We start from the raw sequence: 17,802 nt of genomic DNA, 5'->3' as shown, positions 1-17,802 counted from the left end.
TTTTTATTTGAATTTAAAATATAGCTTCTTACATATAAAGCTTTAAATAATCTAGCTCCTGTTTATCTAACCAAGCTCCTGTCTCGCTACAATCCCACTCGCTCTTTTAGATCTCAAAACTCAGGGCTTCTGGTGGTACCAAGAATAGCAAAGTCAAGTAAAGGAGGTAGAGCCTTTTTATTTATGGCTCCTAAACTTTGGAATAGCCTTCCTTATAATGTCTCAGGCTCAGACACACTCTTCCAATTCAAAACTAGATTAAAGACCTATCTGTTTAGTAAAGCATACACTCAGTGCATCACTTAGCGGGTTTCCACACAGGTTTCTGCATCTTGTTTATATACACTATGAACAGCAGCTACGCTAATTATGCTCTTTATTCTCCTTTTCCACCTGGGAATACTCCTCCCGAGGCCCTTAGAATATGCAGAGTCACTGATTCGATCCAAGACCAGCGACAAGATGATGCCAAGGTTTCCATAGCCTGGACCAGGCCATATCCTGGGCAGCTGCTGTGGTGGTCATGGAGGAGTGGAGAGCATGAGATTCTTGTGACGCTCCAGGGACAGACGAGTCTTCGCTGAGGCCAGCTTCCAGCCTCCACCTCTAAAACTGCAGCTCTGCACAAGACATTTGGCCAGCAGGTAAATCAAAATGATCGTGCCCAACTGAGTCTGGTTTCTCTCAAGATTATTTTTATTCACTTTTGCCAATTGGTGAAGTTTTTTTCCCTCTCCACTGTCGCCTCTAGCTTGCATGGTTTGGGATCGATAGAGCTACACATCGATGGATTTGCTCTTCAGTGTTTAGGTCCTCAGTAGTGATTATTAAACTACATTGAACTGAGCTAAACTGAACTTAAACACTAACTACTCAAGTACACTGTTCCAATAGTACACTGTACTATGATCTTTTATGTGAAGCTGCTTTGACACAATCTGCATTGTAAAAGCGCTAGACAAATAAAGGTGAATTTAATTGAATATAATAATTGTCCAACTCTGGACACCAGATCCTTTCAGGAAATAATAGTTTGTTTGGTATCTGAACAAGCAGGAAGCACAGCTTTTTAAACCCACAAGCCTGTTATAAATTGGTAACTGTATGACCAAAACTGCATTATATGCAGTGGTGTAAAGTAACTAATTACAAATACTTAAATCACTGTAATTGAGTAGTTTTACCTCAGGAACTGTAATTTACTTTTAAGTAATTTTAAAAGTGTGTACTTTTACTTTACCTTGAGTACATTTTTAGTGCTGTATCGGTACTTTTACTCCACTACTTTCCTTCAACCTGCAGCCACTACTTTGTTTTTTTCTTGTCTATGGAGATTAGAAAAATCAGTCCTGTGATTCATGTTCAATCAAATCACACACAGAAGGTAAATCACATGAACTCACTCAAGACATGGGTGATTTATAATTGCAGAAAACTGTTTGGAACTATTAAAAGTGTCCAGAGCACGATGACCTAAATAGCCTTAAACACTCAACAGGCACAAGATGTCAACATGACATCAGATCAACATTGTACCCCAAAGTTGTGGGGATGTTGCATTTTGTTTGGAAATGAAAATCTGTTTGACGTCAGGCTGTCATCAATGTCCAACGTCCAACCGAAAATCAACTTCTATTGATGTGTAAGAAAAAATTATGATGACGAAGAAAATCTCAATGAAGATGTTTATTCAGCATAGCAGTCTCAAAATACATGGCAGTACCTTGGGTTCACTGGAGTCAGAATGAACCCTGAACATTCTTAAACTTAAACCTTTATACTGTTTTTGATGTTGCCTTTAGATGTTAATGAAGTTGCTCCTTGGCTGTTGACCCAGCTGTTCTCCCTATCTCTCCATGTTAATGCAGTTTCAACACCATTGAAGAGATGGTTCTTTGTGCACCACACCCATCCCCATTCTACAATTGTTACCATTTGGTCGAGATGTAGTCACCTCAAACAATGCAGAGACAAGACCCTTTTGACTTCTCTTTTCTCTCATAAGTCAGCCCTTTTGGGAAATGAGCATCAATTCACCATTTACAGTGGAAGTTGGGTCGAGGCAGACTCATTTCTTACAGATGTTACAACTTGAAGTTGTGTGGATGTTACCACTATGACGTCTATCAGACGTTGGATTTTGCTTGCCATACCTGACAAATAAATGTCAGTATTTGACATCAGTATGACACTGGTTTAAGATGTTGACTCGATGTTGGATTTTAGACACTTTCTAACACAACCTGCTCAGCAGGCACACATCGTCATAACACATTAATATTAGGTTAGATTTAGGTTGTGATGTCAGGTGACCAAAATTCAATGTCTAGCCAGCGTCTAAGGACGAAGTTATTTTGATGTCCAATAATGACGTCAAATGACGTTGATATTTGGTTGACTTTAGGTTGTGTTGGAAAGTGACCAAAATACAACAGAGCCAACATCTTAAACCACTGTTATATTGAAGTCAAATACTGACATTTATTCATCAGGAATGGCAACCAAAATCCAACGAGTGAAAGATGTCATACTGGTAATGTCCCCACATCGTCATCATTAGATGTTGATATTTAGTTGTTTTAAGGTTTGATGTTGACCTAAATTGAGCTCTGACGTCAACATGATTTTCATTTCCAAACAAAATGCAACATCTCCACAACACTGGGGTACATCTTCATTCTAACATCATGTTGACGTCTTGTGCCTGCTGGGTGTTTAAGGCCATTTTGGTCATCATACAGTAAACATCCGTCCTCTTCTCATCAGTAACATGCATCTAAACAGTCTCTAGGTCAATGCGTGTACAAATTTTTAACATCTTCTTGAACACTTTTAATGCTTCTAAACAGTTGGCTGCAATTTTTAATCGCCCATGTCAAGAGGTAGTTAATTATGATGCGATTTACCTTCTACTTAATGTGTGATTTAATTAGGCAGGAATCACAGAATTGATTTTTCTAATCCTCATTGACAAGAAAAAAATAGTGCATTGACTGCAGATAGAAGGAAAGTAGTGGAGTAAAAGTACTGATGCTGCACTAAAAATGTACTCAAGGAAGAGTAAAAGTACACATTTATAAAACTACTTAGTAAATTACAATTTCTGAGGAAAACTACTCAATTACAGTAATTTGAGTATTTGTAATTAGTTACTTTACACCACTGTAGATCTGGCACTCCATTTTTAGGCAAGTAATGTTACTCTTTCCACTACTGATTATATGTTAATAAATTAATAAATATTGACTGATAAAAGTAATGATGACTTCAAAAAGTGTTGATTGAATCTTAGTAAGCCTATATGTTTCACTTTGACCAGTAGTTTTATTTATAATGTAGTTTTGCAACATTGTCCAGTGATATTACATTACATTGTACATTGTCCAGTGTCATGTGAAATCAAATTAACAATGTTTATTTTGCTACCATAAATTATTATGTTCTTATTTAGGTGAACTGATTAAATGTGCACTAGGTGATTGTCTTTAGAAACATTTTTTGTTGTGCTGGTTGAAAGTCTCTTCAGTCCAACAGTACTGATTAAAGTAAATTATCTAAATGTGTTTATATGTATTTTTTATTCTGGATAAGGCATAAAACTAAAAAAAATGTTTTATTAAAAATGCCGCCATCTTACATAATTCTGATAAGTAGCTCAAACTGTCTGTTAACAAATGCAGATATGAGCTTTTGCGCATCTGTTCACGCAGATCCGCCATTCATGTGTGCCCGCCTGCACCAGGGCTGTGTGTTCATGTGCACACAAGACAATCACAGTCGCGGTGAAATCAATTGCTGAATTGAAACTTTTAAAAAATCCTGAATCATTATTGGAGTTAGTTTTGCACGCTGGAGAAAGGACGACACCATGGCTGAAGTATTACTGTTAGACAGGTAATGTTCTGTTTAAAAACTATTTTAGTCAGTCTAAGCCTATGTTAGGTTGTGTTGTGTTATAAATCGCTTATATTCACAGATGTGTAGTTCAGCCACTGAAATCTCCAGACGAAAGATTGATGTGACTATTTTCTATCCATTTTTGAACACTGACAGCCTTCTTACACTCATGAACTAGTAGGTTGTCGGCTCTTGTGATGCAGTGCGCGTGTTCAGGAGGCTTGGCTTTGAATCACAGTCCCTTCCCGCTGTCCAAAGATAATATGCTAAGCGGTTAGCATTTTGGCAGATCACCTACTGCACCTTTAATCCATGCAAGTTAATCCTCAGATTAATTTATTTTTTTTACATTATTCTTAACCACACCGCTCTTACTGTTAGTTGGCTTCATGAGACTAGCCCTTTTCATGGAGTGATACCAGAAAATTTAAATTATTTGCAAAAAGAAAGCTCCACTCCTCAATATTCTGTTTTAGTCTGAAGTACATCAACACACTGAAAAGCCTCAACAACTTCGAGTTCATGTAAACTTTTAATAACCTAAATAATTAATCTAAATAATTAAATTCCAAAAATAATCAAATGAAAAATATATAAATGACTAATTATACATGATTATTTGATTAAATGAAACGATTAAATTAATGAACTAAAAACCAACACATCAAACACAACAAAAATCAGTTGCTTTTCTAAACCAACATTGTACGTTACAATGAATCCCTAATTTTAGATTCTGAAAACATGCACAAGTATTATGTATTGATTCAAATCTCACACTATACTACACTACCGTAAATATAAATCTGATTCATGCATTAACTTCACTGTTTAGCATTTCATCTCTGCATTGTTTCTTTCATTATTGAGAATCTAAATAAAGTAGAATCCGAACGCTTGGAGTCCACGTTTTCCACATCTTGCTGTAACGCCGTAACATTTTCCAGACTTCACATCAATCTTCACAGGCTCAGACAGATCTGTACACTTGGCAGAATATGTTTTTACTGTACCATCACTGTTGGCGACCTCAAATTTGAATCCACCGAAATATCTATTTTCTTGATCTTGCCACATTGTTGCTGCAATGAGTTTATCATTGTCATCAAATATAAATTCCTCTGTTATGCTGGAAGTTCTACCAACTTTGATCATGTGACCAGTGTTGAAAAATACCGTAATGCCTTCCAATCTGCTGAATAGTTCAAACCTCTGCACAGATCAAAATAACAGAAACAGTGTTACAAAAGTATTAAAAATAACAAGATGAAAAGGAAACAATATGGATTCCAAAAATTACTACCACGTTCTTGTCAGCCAAGTCTCTTTTAGGCATCTGCAGGGGCACACAGAAGGTCATACAATCAAAACAAGTTAATAAAAATTATGTAATATTGTAGGAATTCAAATAAGCTGAATTAAGATGGAAACAATCTTCACAAACCACAAAAAAATGTTGATAACCATGAACGCTGATCTTCTTAATGGTGGTGATGGATGGAGTCATAAAGGTAGTTTCACTGTCTTGCAGCAATCCCACGATCACAGGCTGAGCTAAAAAATACAAAATAATTTATGTATTTTTGTCTATATGACCATGAAAAAACTAGCTAAGCATTTAAATTGCACTTTAAGCAGAATAAATTGAAAAATATACACACATTCACTGTGTGTAAGTATTGCCTTCTGAGGCGCAAGTTATTTATTAGATGCAAAAAAGGATTGACGAAGCTTCTCCTACAGCAGCAAATTCTGTTTTTGCTGTTGATATTTGGCCCCAGTTAATCAGGAAGTGACAGTTTTGTTCATTTTGACTCGTTGGATGGAAACGCTGCTTTATTTGCATGTCTTTCATGCAATAATTCAGTATTGCGCATCAAGTTCATTCGCATTTTTGGATGGAAACATAGCTAATGAGACTGAGAATGACGATATTCCAGCCTGATCTCACGAGAAAACGTAAGTATTTTACGTTTTGCCAGTTTAGTGGCTAATTCGTACGAATTCGTACGAGTTCAGTCGTACAAAATAGTACGATTTTAAAAAGGAGGCGTGTCACCTAACCCCACCCCTAACCCCAACCGTCATTGGGGGATAAGCAAATCGTACTAAATTGTACGAATTAGATCGTACGAATTCATACGAATTAGCCACTAAATGAAAAAGTTACGAATTGCAGTGAGATTGTGTTGGATATTCTGAAACTCCTAACCTTGTTCTTAAGCAATGATATTTTAATTCCATCTCATTTCTCAGACAAAGACGCTGAATTGTATATTATAGCATTATATATTTCCAACACATTGTCTTGGCAATTTGTAACTTTTTGATTTAGTGGCTAATTTGTATGAATCTGTTTCTCTTTTGTACAGTTTAGTACTACTTGCTTATCCCCTATAGAGTGGAGGAACTATGACATCAATTTGTATGCAAAAACCCGAAATCGAGTTAGCATTTTAGCAGTTCCGGTTCCCTTGTCCCAAAGTCAATGGGTATTTTCAATGGGATTTGAGTTAAATCGCTTAAATAAGGTTTGTGGCTAACACAAACTCAAGATACTTTCACGTTTTACTCTACAAAATAAAAACACATCAGTTACAGCACACTCTTGATTTTTTTAATTGGCTATGCTTCTTTAAAAAGACAGTTGCTATCAAGTTGCTAAATGGGACTACAGGGGGTGTTGGAGACATTGTACGTCATCGAGCTGATCTGGTCTGGAATGCAACTCGCTTGTGTTGGGCATTTGAATTTGTGTGTTATTTAAGTATTTTCACAAATAGTATTTTATAGTTTGTAGTATTTTTCTAGTTGGGAATTTGTCAGTTGGTTTTACTCTTTATTGTGAACTTCAATAAAACATTTGTACATGGTTTCCTCACGTCAAATAAATTTTCACAGTAAACAAATGGATGGTAATAATGATGTTTTAGATATCAATGCTGTATGTCTAAATCAGGGGTGTCCTGGAGAGTCGGTGTCCTGCAAAGTTTAGTTCCAACCCCAATCAGACACGCCTGGTCTAGCTAATCAAGCACTTACTAGACCAGGGGTCACCAATCTCGGTCCTGGAGGGTCGTTGTCCCTGCAGGGTTTAGCTCCAACTTGCCTCAACACACCCGCCTGGATGTTTCAAGTATAGTAAGAGCTTGATTAGCTTGTTCAGGTGTGTTTGATTAGGGTTGGAGCTAAAATCTGCAGGACACCGGCCCTCCAGGAACAAGTTTGGTGACCACTGTACTAGACTTTCTAGAACAGGAATGTCAAACTTAATTCCTGGAGGGCCACAGCCTTGCACAGTTTAGATCCCACCCTGCTTCAACACACTTACTGGTACAGTAGGTTTCAAAAAAGCCTGGAGAACTCAATTTGTTTGATCAGGTGTGTTTAATGAGGGTTGGAACTAAACTGTGAAGAGCGTCGGCCCTTAAGGAACTGAGTTTGACATCCCTGTTCTAGAAACATCCCTGCAGGTGTGTTGAGGCAAGATGAAACTAAAATCTGCTGGAGACCGACTCTCCAGGAGCGAGTTTGGACACCCCTGGTCTAAATAATCACAAAATTTGAGATGACACTTACATGACATAGGTATTGGATTGACCGTCTCACTTGCTTCACTCACTCCCACTCTACTCACTATCCTGTAGCGGATCATGTACGGCTTTCCAGACTCCAGTCCAGTCAGAGTAAAGTCTTCATCAGTTGTGTATATGACAAGCCACTGTTCTTCAGCTTCAGATTCTGCTTTTACCTGCTTGTACTCCACTCTGTACTGCACTGTTTCTCCAGTTGGGGACTTCTGCAGTTTCAGGGACACAGTCTGTTCATGGACATTCTTCACTATCAGTGGTGGAGGTTTTGACACAGGCTGAAATTCTGTGCTTTTCAGTTTCCCTTTTTCATATAGATAGATGGAGGATCCTGGGCTGAGTGTATTAGATGTTGCAGAAATGATGAAGCAGATTCTATTTTCATCTTTATTTGCCTCTGAAAAGCTTCTGAAAAGGGATAAGTTCTCTCTCATCTTTATTATGATAGCAGAATCATTGAACCACTTTGTCGCAGAAGTCACTGACACCCTTTTTTGTTTACCATCTAACTCTTTAGATTTGTCAGATTTTAAAAACTCCCTCAGACTTTGAAGATATAAGTCTTCATTCAGAGAAGTGAGGGTCAAGCACACCACAAAATCAATATTAGGATCAAGGAGGATGGTGTTAAGATTGTCTGAATCTTCTGTTTTGATCCCCTTAATGTAAAAACTCAAGAGGTTAAATTCAGACTTTGCATCATTCAACCACTGCTTAAACAAGGCAGGGAAGTCACGGTGGATCAAGATTTCTTCTAGTGATATTTCCTTCATTTTTCCTCCTCGAATAGCAGGCAAGATTCTGCCAACATCTTTCAGGAGCTCTGCCTTATATATATTAAAAGTCTTATGAAATAAATACAGCCTCTCTTTGATGTTGCTGAAATTATTTACCAGTGTATTTCTGGACAGGTCATTATATGTCCTCTCTACTTCTCCTAGCTCCTCCATTACACATCCAATGTCGGAAACCAGACCTGTGCTTATCTTTGCCTCCAATTGAGCTGCATTAGAATCCAGTAAATGAAGAGGAAAAAGCCATACTTTGATTGGAACTCCATTCTCTGTATTCTCCTTCAGCAGAGAGGGGAGCTTTTTGTACAAATCAAGAGCCTCCATGTAAGAAGTTGGGCTTTGCTCAAGGTGAAAGTCACCATAAAACGTGCAGGTAATCTTCTCAATCTTTTGTGTGTCATCATCTGTCATATGTACAGCTCCACTTCCTTCAATTGTGAATTTGGGGATTTTCTTCACCATAAGATTCAGTTCCCCATCAATCTTCTCCTTGATTTCCTCTTCTGAAAATGTCCGATCAAACACCATAAAAGCCTGAGCGCCGTACAGTACAGCTGTGACCACATGAGTTGCAGTTTTCTGCTCAAACACCTGAGGGTAGGTGATCTTGCCCAGATGGGTCATAGTGAGCTGATCAAATCTGGTGGTTTCACTGTACTGCATTGTAACTCTGGACTGTTGGTGTGATGATTTGGTGTCATGCAGGAACTTTGCAGATCCTCCCACCTCCACCAGACCCCCCAAGAAGCTGGCCTTCAAGGAAGCACTCACATCCAGGAGATTGCACTTACTAGAGAGAGAGTCAGAGCAACTGAAGTTCAAATCTGTCTGGAGCTGTGAATGACTGTCCAAATCTTCACGCAGTGATTTTTTATCCCACAGAGTTACACCTAATGTAAAAAGTGGCAGAGAAACGCAGAAACAATGAACATGATGAATGTCCATTAGGCCCCGTTTACACTAGTGCGTTTTAGTTTTAAAACGGCGTTTTAGAATGAAAACGATCCGCGTCCACACTCCCATTTTACCCAGCGTTTCTGAACTGCTCTCCGTCCACACCAAAATGCTGAAAACGCACATCACGTGACCACACACACACTCTCGGACAAGCGCTGCAGCCCATCTACCCAGATGAGAGCTCTGCTAGTCGGACTTCTCATCAAGCATCTCCCGCTGGATCTAATCTCACTATATTTATTAAACGTGATATTTCATTCATCTTGTTGTCTTTATCTAACGACATATTCCCTGACTTTGGTCATTGGAATCTATTACTTGTTCTCAGGTAATGTGTTTTGGCTGAGCGCAAAGATAAGTTAATGATTAATGTTACCACGTAGCCTACATTCTGTATATTGACTGATCGCTTGCCTTTATTTGCTATAATGTATAAACTTAATAATGGCCATTATCGATTAGTAAAACTGATATTTAGCAAAAAAGAGGGTGTGTTTCGTATTTTTACTGAAATTGAAAGGAGGCAGTTATTATAGGCTCCGTTTTGTTATAAATATCCACACAGTGAAGATGATGCTCATTATGCAGCACGATGCCTCAACATTTCTGCTGTCTGTTAAGTTGCTAATATTAAAATGAAGATAGACAGTACCTTAAAACATGTTTACATTTTATTGTTGAGAAAGTGAAACAACGTAGCCAGGGTGATGTGAATGAAGTTATAAAGTAAACAGTTCCCTTTGAAGATTTACCCGTGTCCTCGGTATAGTCTGTTTTCCATATCAAACTGAGAAGAAGAGACTGCTGCCTTGATCAAAACTTACAAGGAGAGGATGCAGGGTTGAACTGTGTGTGTTAGGCTACTTAATATTGAGGAAAATCCCCAATCAGAGAGGCGAATGTCTGCAGCCTTGTCTCCGTTTTTAGATGTCTCCGTTTTCCATCATCCACACTGAGACGGAGCAGCAGCATTTTAGCATGAAAACGGTCACTCCAGCGTTTTCGAAACGCTCCGTTTTCGGCGCAGTGTGGACGGTTGGCGTAATCGTAGCAAAACTTATGCGTTTTCAAACTAAAACGCATTAGTGTAAACGGGGCCTAAGACTACTTCATCTTGTTGCATATCATAATTCCATAAAACGTGTTTGTTTATTGACAAATAGGTGAAATGTACAAAGACTTGGTACACAACCTGGAATGAAAGAATCCTTGCGGCAGTCATACAACATGCCAGGAAACAGAGGTCTTCCAAGCGCTGCTACAGTAATGGAATCTGATGCCATATCTATGAAGAAAGATATTATTTGTGAAGCTAAAATTTAAAAAGTCATCCTAACATAATTGTTAAAATGCAGATACAATTATTTTAAGTACACAGAAAATAATTTATCACATGCAAAATTCCCATGCAACAAAATATTGTATTAATAATTGGATTAATGTTCTGCTGAAATGTTGTTTTAATGAGACAACAATTTTAAAATTACTATTCCACACAGACTGATATATTACACACTTACATTAGTGCTCTTTGGCACTAATGCCACAGTCACAATAGAGTTTGAGCTTGTGAAATTTTGTTGTACCGTGCTACGAAAAGAGGCGGGATTGAACAAGATAATTAGACATTTTAAAAAGTGAGCCATAGGTCCATATTTAAAATTTCTTTCCAGAGAGGTCATGTTTTGATCTTCGATTGGTATCACACAGTCACATGATGCGATTTCACAGTTCAGAGTTCGCCAAGCTTGAACTTTGCAATGCAGCGAACTGCAAAACTCATTGCACAAGCTTGTGTTTCCAGTCTGACGCATTCGCGTGCATATGAATAGAAGTCTACAGTGAGAAACGTCTAGTATAACCGCGGCTGGATGAGGCTCCTCCAGGTGCTGCTTATAAACTTCCTCATTAATAAGCGGCTCCACCTGGCCTCGTTGCTTGAGCTTTGGAGCTACTGGCCCGGCCTGACCCCATTAAAGCCCTGGATTACATTTGGCCAACAATGCAAAATGGCTATTTAAAGTGTTTTTTGACCCAGCATGTTATAAAAACTGCACTAAAATATATTTTTGTAGTCTGGCACTTTTTAAAGCGCTCTATTCTTAGCAACTAATGTGGTACTTAGTGATCTTAAAGTTCATGTTAAGTACTTCTTAAAATAAAATTAAAGGTGCAGTTGATCTGCCAAAATGCTAATTGGTTAGCATATTAGCTCTGGATGGCAAGGGAGGGACTGTGTTTCAAAGCCACGCCTCCTGAAATCGCGAACGCGCCCATCACTACACGACAGCAGACAACTCACTAGTTCATGTTATTCGCCAGTTAGAAGTGGTTGGCCCGGTGGAGGAGGAATTACACTCATTACTACACACATGCTATTTGAGAGCGAATATTTAGAGTAGCATGGTAAACAATATCGAGAGCACGTCACAGGCTATGCTGTGAATAAAAAAGCAACTTCAGCTTAGTTAAGCATGCTAGGCAGAATAGCGCTATTTACTGATGTTTTGTTGTTAAACTAAATATAACTCTACATTATCGATGCTGTGAAAGGACCTTATTTAACCAAAAATAGTCACATCAATCTTTCACCGGGAGATTTCAGTGGCTGAACAGCATGGCTGCATATAACCCATTAGTAACAACGTCTGCATCAGCTCTGTGTGAAGCCAAAATAGTTTTAAAACAGAACATTACCTGTCTAAAAGAAATACTTCAGCGGTGGTGTCGTCCTTCCTCCAGCGTGCAAAAGTAACTCCAATACTGATTTAGAAGTTTAAAAAGTTTAAATTCAGCATTTGATTTTCGTGTGCATATGTCGTGAATGCGTGAGCCCACCTAGGTGTGCACACGCGGTAATGCCAGAGATGCGTGAACAAAGCCCAAATCTGCATTTTTTAGTAGACAGATTGTGCAACTTAATGGACTTATGGGAGATGTCGGCCCTACACTATTTATTTGGATGAACATTTTTTAGCTTTATGTCTCACTCAGAATATAAAAATACATATAAATACATTTAGATAATTTACTGTAATCGGTATTATTGAAATGTGAAGGGACTTTCAATCAACACAACAAAACATGTTTCTGAAGACAATCACCTACTGCACCTTTAAGATATTACTCAGCTGAGCTGTTTTGAGAAAAACAAGAATATGACGACAAGAATAATACAATAATTATTTAATTATTTAAATATTATTTAATTACAATAACATTCCAAAATTTGTGCACCTAAATGTATGTGTTAGGGGAAAATATTAAATACAAATCTGAAAAAAGAGAAAATCTGCTCCAAAATGACCTATATTCAATGAGAAACAGATAAAAAAAATATTCATTTTTAAAATGTAATGCACTTATTTATGCTGAGCACTGTATAATTCGACAAAATTAGTAGTGTTTACACAGACTATGACACCAATAGTTCCCAATGTGAATCATGATTTATTTCTAAAAATATTTTTAAGAATTAATTTTTATTTAGCCATTTTTTAAAACCAGATTGGATTCATTTCTATTAAAAAAAATAATAATAAATAAAAAAAAGACAGATAAATACAAATGTATAAATTGAGCTGATTTGTTACTGGTTTTCTCTTCCTTTCTTGTCCTTAAAAGATTTTGAAACTCCACATTCTCATTTTGTCTGTTACCTTCTAAAAATGTATGCTGTGAATCTTTTAAGCACATAAGTTATAATCAAGTCATATTTATACAACTCAAACGCCACTGCATGCAGACGCAGTTTAAACTGTTATGATGAAAAGACATTTATAGAGACATTATATGACGTATAATGGCGGATTTAAACTGTTATGATGAAAAGACATTTATAGAGACATTATATGACGTATAATGGCGGATTATAAATGCACTTTTTTACATTCGTTTTATTTATTTCCAATTTCTATTCTATTCTATATGTAGTACAGTTCACAACTTGAAAACCACTGCAATATAACAGTCTACAGCACCTACATAAAATTACAATCATTTGTTGATGTAAACTACTTTACTTCCAAATAAGCCAACAACTCTATTCAAATTAAAATACAATTAGCAACAATATGCTATGCAATGTTAGAGTAAGAATTTACCAGTCTGTAGCAAAGGAAGCCAAGATGACATTTGTTGAATAACTGCTTTAAAACCAGTAAGAAGATGGCCATAAGCAAGACTGTCGAAAATAATGTAGACGAAAAAAAGGTAAAACACTTCACGCAGAGGAAGCCTGCATGCAATGAGATGGAAACAGAAGTTTGTTAGGGTTTTTTTTTTTACATATACTTTAATCCAGGGGCGGCTTGCCAAGTACACCCATCTGCAGCCTGCAGATTGGGTTCAAGTACACGCCCAGATAGGATACAGCTTTGAATATGCACATTAATATAGTATCATTTTGGTGAAACTGTATTACAGTAATTAATATTTTTTACATTACTGTGATGGCTGGGTTTGGGGTAAAGGTAGATGCTAATAAAACACAATTAATGGGAAATTTAATAAATATAACAACTGTATCTGAGCTAGCAACTCTCCAAGTAGGGGAGAGTGGGGTAAATTGAGACACTTTTTTACATTTCCTCCCCTCTAAGTGAGCAATTATTATATATCAGTAAAATTGACACACTTCTCAATAATTCAGAATGTTTTCTAGCAATGGAATTTATCAGACTTTAGGATAATGGCAAGTGAAAATATGATTGTTTTAAAAAAAGTTTTTTGTGTCTCGCTTTACCCCAGCTTCGGAGTAAACTGAGACAGACCAAAATAAAAAAAATAAAAAATAAATAAATAAATCAAAGGGGTAAAGTGAACCAGCCGGGGGTAAACTGATCCACTCACTTTTTCCAATTTGAAACTGCCATATAGCAACACGTTGTAAGAAATGGAGTACTTTCATTCCCTCATTTGCAGTGAAATAGGGGCTTTTGCTGTAAGTGTCAGTTAAAGACTGATCCAGCAAACACACACGCAGTGAAATTGTGCACAGTTTCTGCATTTTAAGTAGTTGGAGCATTGTAAATACTTGCGCTCGCCTCCTTCGCCATAGTAAGCTACATGAGATAAATGACATCAGTACACAATAACCGGTTGTGATTATTACTGAACAGATACCGAATTGTCCACGTCTGCATCGCAGTGCACCAAACAAACAATTAATTTTGACACCCCTAAAAAAATATGCAAAGCGCAAACAAGAAACAGCAATGAAAGGGCTGGGTCTTCCACCTCCGAAGGCAGCACTTGCAGGCTCACTACCTGGTCTTTAAACAGTGTGGTCTCAGGATCACTAGAGAAAAAGCCAAATTCCATCTGAAATCTAGGCATGAGTCACTGACCGAAAAAGCCTCTAGGTTGCCAACCTTCTTGATCGATGCCAACGCGACCAGCAGAGTGGTCTTCAAAAACAGAAATCTCAAGGATACTGAGGCCCCGTTTACACTAATGTGTTTTAGTTTGAAAACGCATAAGTTTTGCTACGGTTACGCCAACCGTCCACACTACGCCGGAGTTCTCGAGCGCCGAAAACGGAGCGTTTCGAAAACGCTGGAGAGGCCGTTTTCATTCTGAAACGCTGCTGCTCCGTCTCAGTGTGGATGAGCAAAAATGGAGACATCTAAAAACGGAGGCGGGGCTGCAGACATTCGCCTCTCTGATTGGGGCTTTTCCTCAATATTAAGTAGCCTAACACACACAGTTCAGTCCTGCATTCTCTCCTTGTAAGTTCAGACTTCGCAAGTTTGATCAAGGCTGCAGTCTATTCTTCTCAGTTTGATATGGAAAACAGACTATACCGAGGACACGCGTAAATCTTTAAAGGGAACAGTGTACTTTATAACTTCATTCACATCACCCTGGCTACGTTATTTCACTTTCTCAACAATAAAATGTAAACATGATTTAAGGAACTGCCTATTTTTATTTTAATATTGGCACCTTAGACAGCAGAAATGTTGAGGCGCCGTGCTGCATGAACGTCATCTTCCCTGTGTGGATATTTATAACAAAACGGAGCCTATAACAACTGCCTCCTTTCAATTTCAGAGAATATACAAAACACCCTTTCTTTTGCTGAATATCAGTTTTAATTATCGATAATGGCCATTATAAAAGTATAACATACAATAAGTTTATACATTATAGGAATTAAAGGCTAGTGATCAGTCAATATACAGAATGTAGGCTACGTGGTTACATTAATCTTTAACTTATCTTTGCACTCAGCCAAAACACGTTACCTGAGAACAAGTAATAGATTCCAATGACCAAAGTCAGGGAATATGTCGTTAGATAAAGACAACAAGATGAATGAAATATCCCGTTTAATAAATATAGTGAGATTAGATCCAGCGGGAGATGCTTGATGAGTAGTCCGACTAGCAGAGCTCTCATCTGGGTAAAGGGGCTGCAGCGCTTGCCTGAGAGTGTGTGTGTGGTCACGTGATGTGCGTTTTCAGCGTTTTGGTGTGGACGGAGAGCAGTTCAGAAACGCTGGGTAAAACGCGAGTGTGGACGCGGATCGTTTTCATTCTAAAACGCCGTTTTAAAACTAAAACGCACTAGTGTAAACGGGGCCTGAGTCAAGTGATTCAAATGGATCTCTGCGCAGGATCAAAAACACTACAGAGAGATCCCAAGAGGGCATGAAAGGGGGGCGGGGTGGATTTAATCACCTCGTGCCTCTGAGGTCCTGGATGAGGTCCTGCCTTCCCACGGTGTCCACAGCAAAGACTTAGTGGCAAAACCCAGAAGCAGGACCGCTACCTCTGCCTTTCTGCAATGAGGAATAGGAGGAGCGCTTCCAGAGTTATGCAAAATGACCTCAAGCAGGGCACAAATGTGCATCTGACTGCTCTATGAGGGTGATATGAGGACCTGACGTCCACAGGTAGAGCTTGTGCTTAAAGCCCAACACCATAGAGGAGGTTTGGCATTTTCCAGAAAACACCAAGACCGGCAAATTCACTACTAACACACCGTGCTCTTTATAGATGAAAGCAGGTTCACACTAAGCACATGAAAGATGTGACTTTGGAGTATGGAGAAGCTTAGGAGATCGTTCTGCCACCTGCAACATCATCCAGCGTGACCAATTTGACAGTAGGTCAGTAATGGTGTTCGGTGGCATTTCTTTGGAGGGCCACAACACCCTCCATGTATCGAGATGAGATGATCAGACCTCTTGTGAGACCATATGCTGATGCGATTGGCCCTTGGTTCCTCCTGATGTGAGACAATGCTAAACCTCATGTAACTGGAGTGTGTCAGCAGTTCCTGCACAACAAAGACATTGATGCCATGGACTGGCCCATCCATTCCCCAGACCTGAATCAAACTGAGCACATCTGGGACATTATGTTTCCACAGACTGCACCACAGGCTGTCCAGGAGTTTATGGATTTAGATCAGGGGCCTCATGTACGAAGACTTGCGTGGAAATCTTACTAAAACATTGCGTACGCACAAAGCTGTAAATGTGCGTACGCAGAAAAAAATTCAGATGTATGAAACACTGCGTACGCCGAATCTCACGCATATTCTTTTGTACATCTGAATGAACGTGAAACTGAGCGCAACATGCACAAGCACAAAACCCCTCCCTGCCTCCTCCCCCGTATGAATATGCTAATGACTATGCTAATGGCAAAACCCAACGAAAAAGCAATGGCAAAAGCAAGCAAAAAGAGAAACTTTGAACAGAATGTGAATTGGAGGTGCTTTCAGAGGTAGACCGGAGAAAAGCGGTGTTATTTGCAAGTTTGTTCTCCGGAATTAACAATAAAAGAAATAAATAGAGCGGGAGAGTTTAGCTGATGCGGTTAACACAGTTGGGTCTGAACATCGCACTGAGTGCATTGAAAAAAGAAATATTGTGGTTTATATCTGTAAAATGTTGCAGGATGGTTAACAGTCTCAGTGGCGCTACTCGTAAGACCCATGTGAACAGGAATTGATACGTTCGAGCATGAACTCGGCTCGAATCCAGCGTCTGATGAACTCTTTCTTGTTTTTTCCCCCGCTACATATCAGATTTTGTCAACTATTTATCACGAGAAAGACAAGTAGGAATCATTAATAAGTTCATATCAATAAGCATCATATTTTATTTGCACATTTATTGAATGGAAATGTTTCTGATTCACGCATGCAAATTCATCTTCAGATAGGTATGTAAGATTTCCATACCATACAGTTGACCAGCTAAACATTAAAGCACAATTTGCTGCGGTCGCCTGTTTTCCCAATGTAATCTGAGCTATCTACTGCACGCACATTGCTATTAAGACACTATCTGAAGATGAATTTGCAAGCGTGAATCAGAAACATTTCCATTCAATAAATGTGCAAATAAAATATGATGCACAAACTTATTAATGATTCCTACTAGTCTTTCTCGTGATAAATAGTAGGCAAAATCTGATATGTAGCGGGGGAAAAAAGAAGAAAGAGTTCATCAGACGCTGGATTCGAGCCGAGTTCATGCTCGAACGTGTCAAAACATGTTCACATGTGTCTTACGAGCGCGCCACTGAGACTGTTAACCATCCTGCAAC

At 38.5% G+C, this 17,802-nt stretch overlaps 1 protein-coding gene across 2 annotated transcripts; it reads right to left on the bottom strand.

Moving 5' to 3' along the window:
* Positions 1 to 1,671: 1,671 nt before the first annotated feature.
* On the bottom strand, positions 1,672 to 13,568 carry si:ch211-207b24.4. Of its 2 annotated transcripts, none has more exons than XM_009299712.5 (6): positions 13,342 to 13,568; positions 10,431 to 10,523; positions 7,477 to 9,171; positions 5,342 to 5,451; positions 5,204 to 5,233; positions 1,672 to 5,109 (listed from the first exon to the last, which is right to left on the bottom strand). In XM_009299712.5, exons 1-6 carry the CDS (start codon positions 13,370 to 13,372, stop codon positions 4,771 to 4,773), a joined length of 2,298 nt encoding a protein of 765 aa, XP_009297987.2. In that variant the 5' UTR covers positions 13,373 to 13,568; the 3' UTR covers positions 1,672 to 4,770. The 2 variants fall into 2 exon arrangements, with proteins under 2 accessions (XP_009297987.2, XP_001335854.4); XM_001335818.9 differs by having other exon boundaries at positions 5,201 to 5,233; positions 13,342 to 13,522.
* Positions 13,569 to 17,802: the final 4,234 nt, after the last annotated feature.

This window comes from Danio rerio, chromosome 3, assembly GCF_049306965.1.
Source record: "Danio rerio strain Tuebingen ecotype United States chromosome 3, GRCz12tu, whole genome shotgun sequence".
NCBI classification, from domain to species: domain Eukaryota; kingdom Metazoa; phylum Chordata; class Actinopteri; order Cypriniformes; family Danionidae; genus Danio; species Danio rerio.
Note: the sequence above shows the minus strand (reverse complement) of the source record. Positions and strands in the feature narration are given on the sequence as shown.

Bases quoted from the DNA above. Each gene is read 5' to 3' on its own strand.
- si:ch211-207b24.4 (XM_001335818.9), bottom strand. From the start codon at position 13,372: ATGTCATCTTGGCTTCCTTTGCTACAGACTG. The intron at 5,452-7,476 runs GTAAGTGTCATC...TGTATTTTTTAG, and splicing joins CAATCCAATACCTATGTCAT to CTCAGCCTGTGATCGTGGGA. The intron at 5,234-5,341 runs GTTTGTGAAGAT...GTGCCCCTGCAG, and splicing joins GTTATCAACATTTTTTTGTG to ATGCCTAAAAGAGACTTGGC.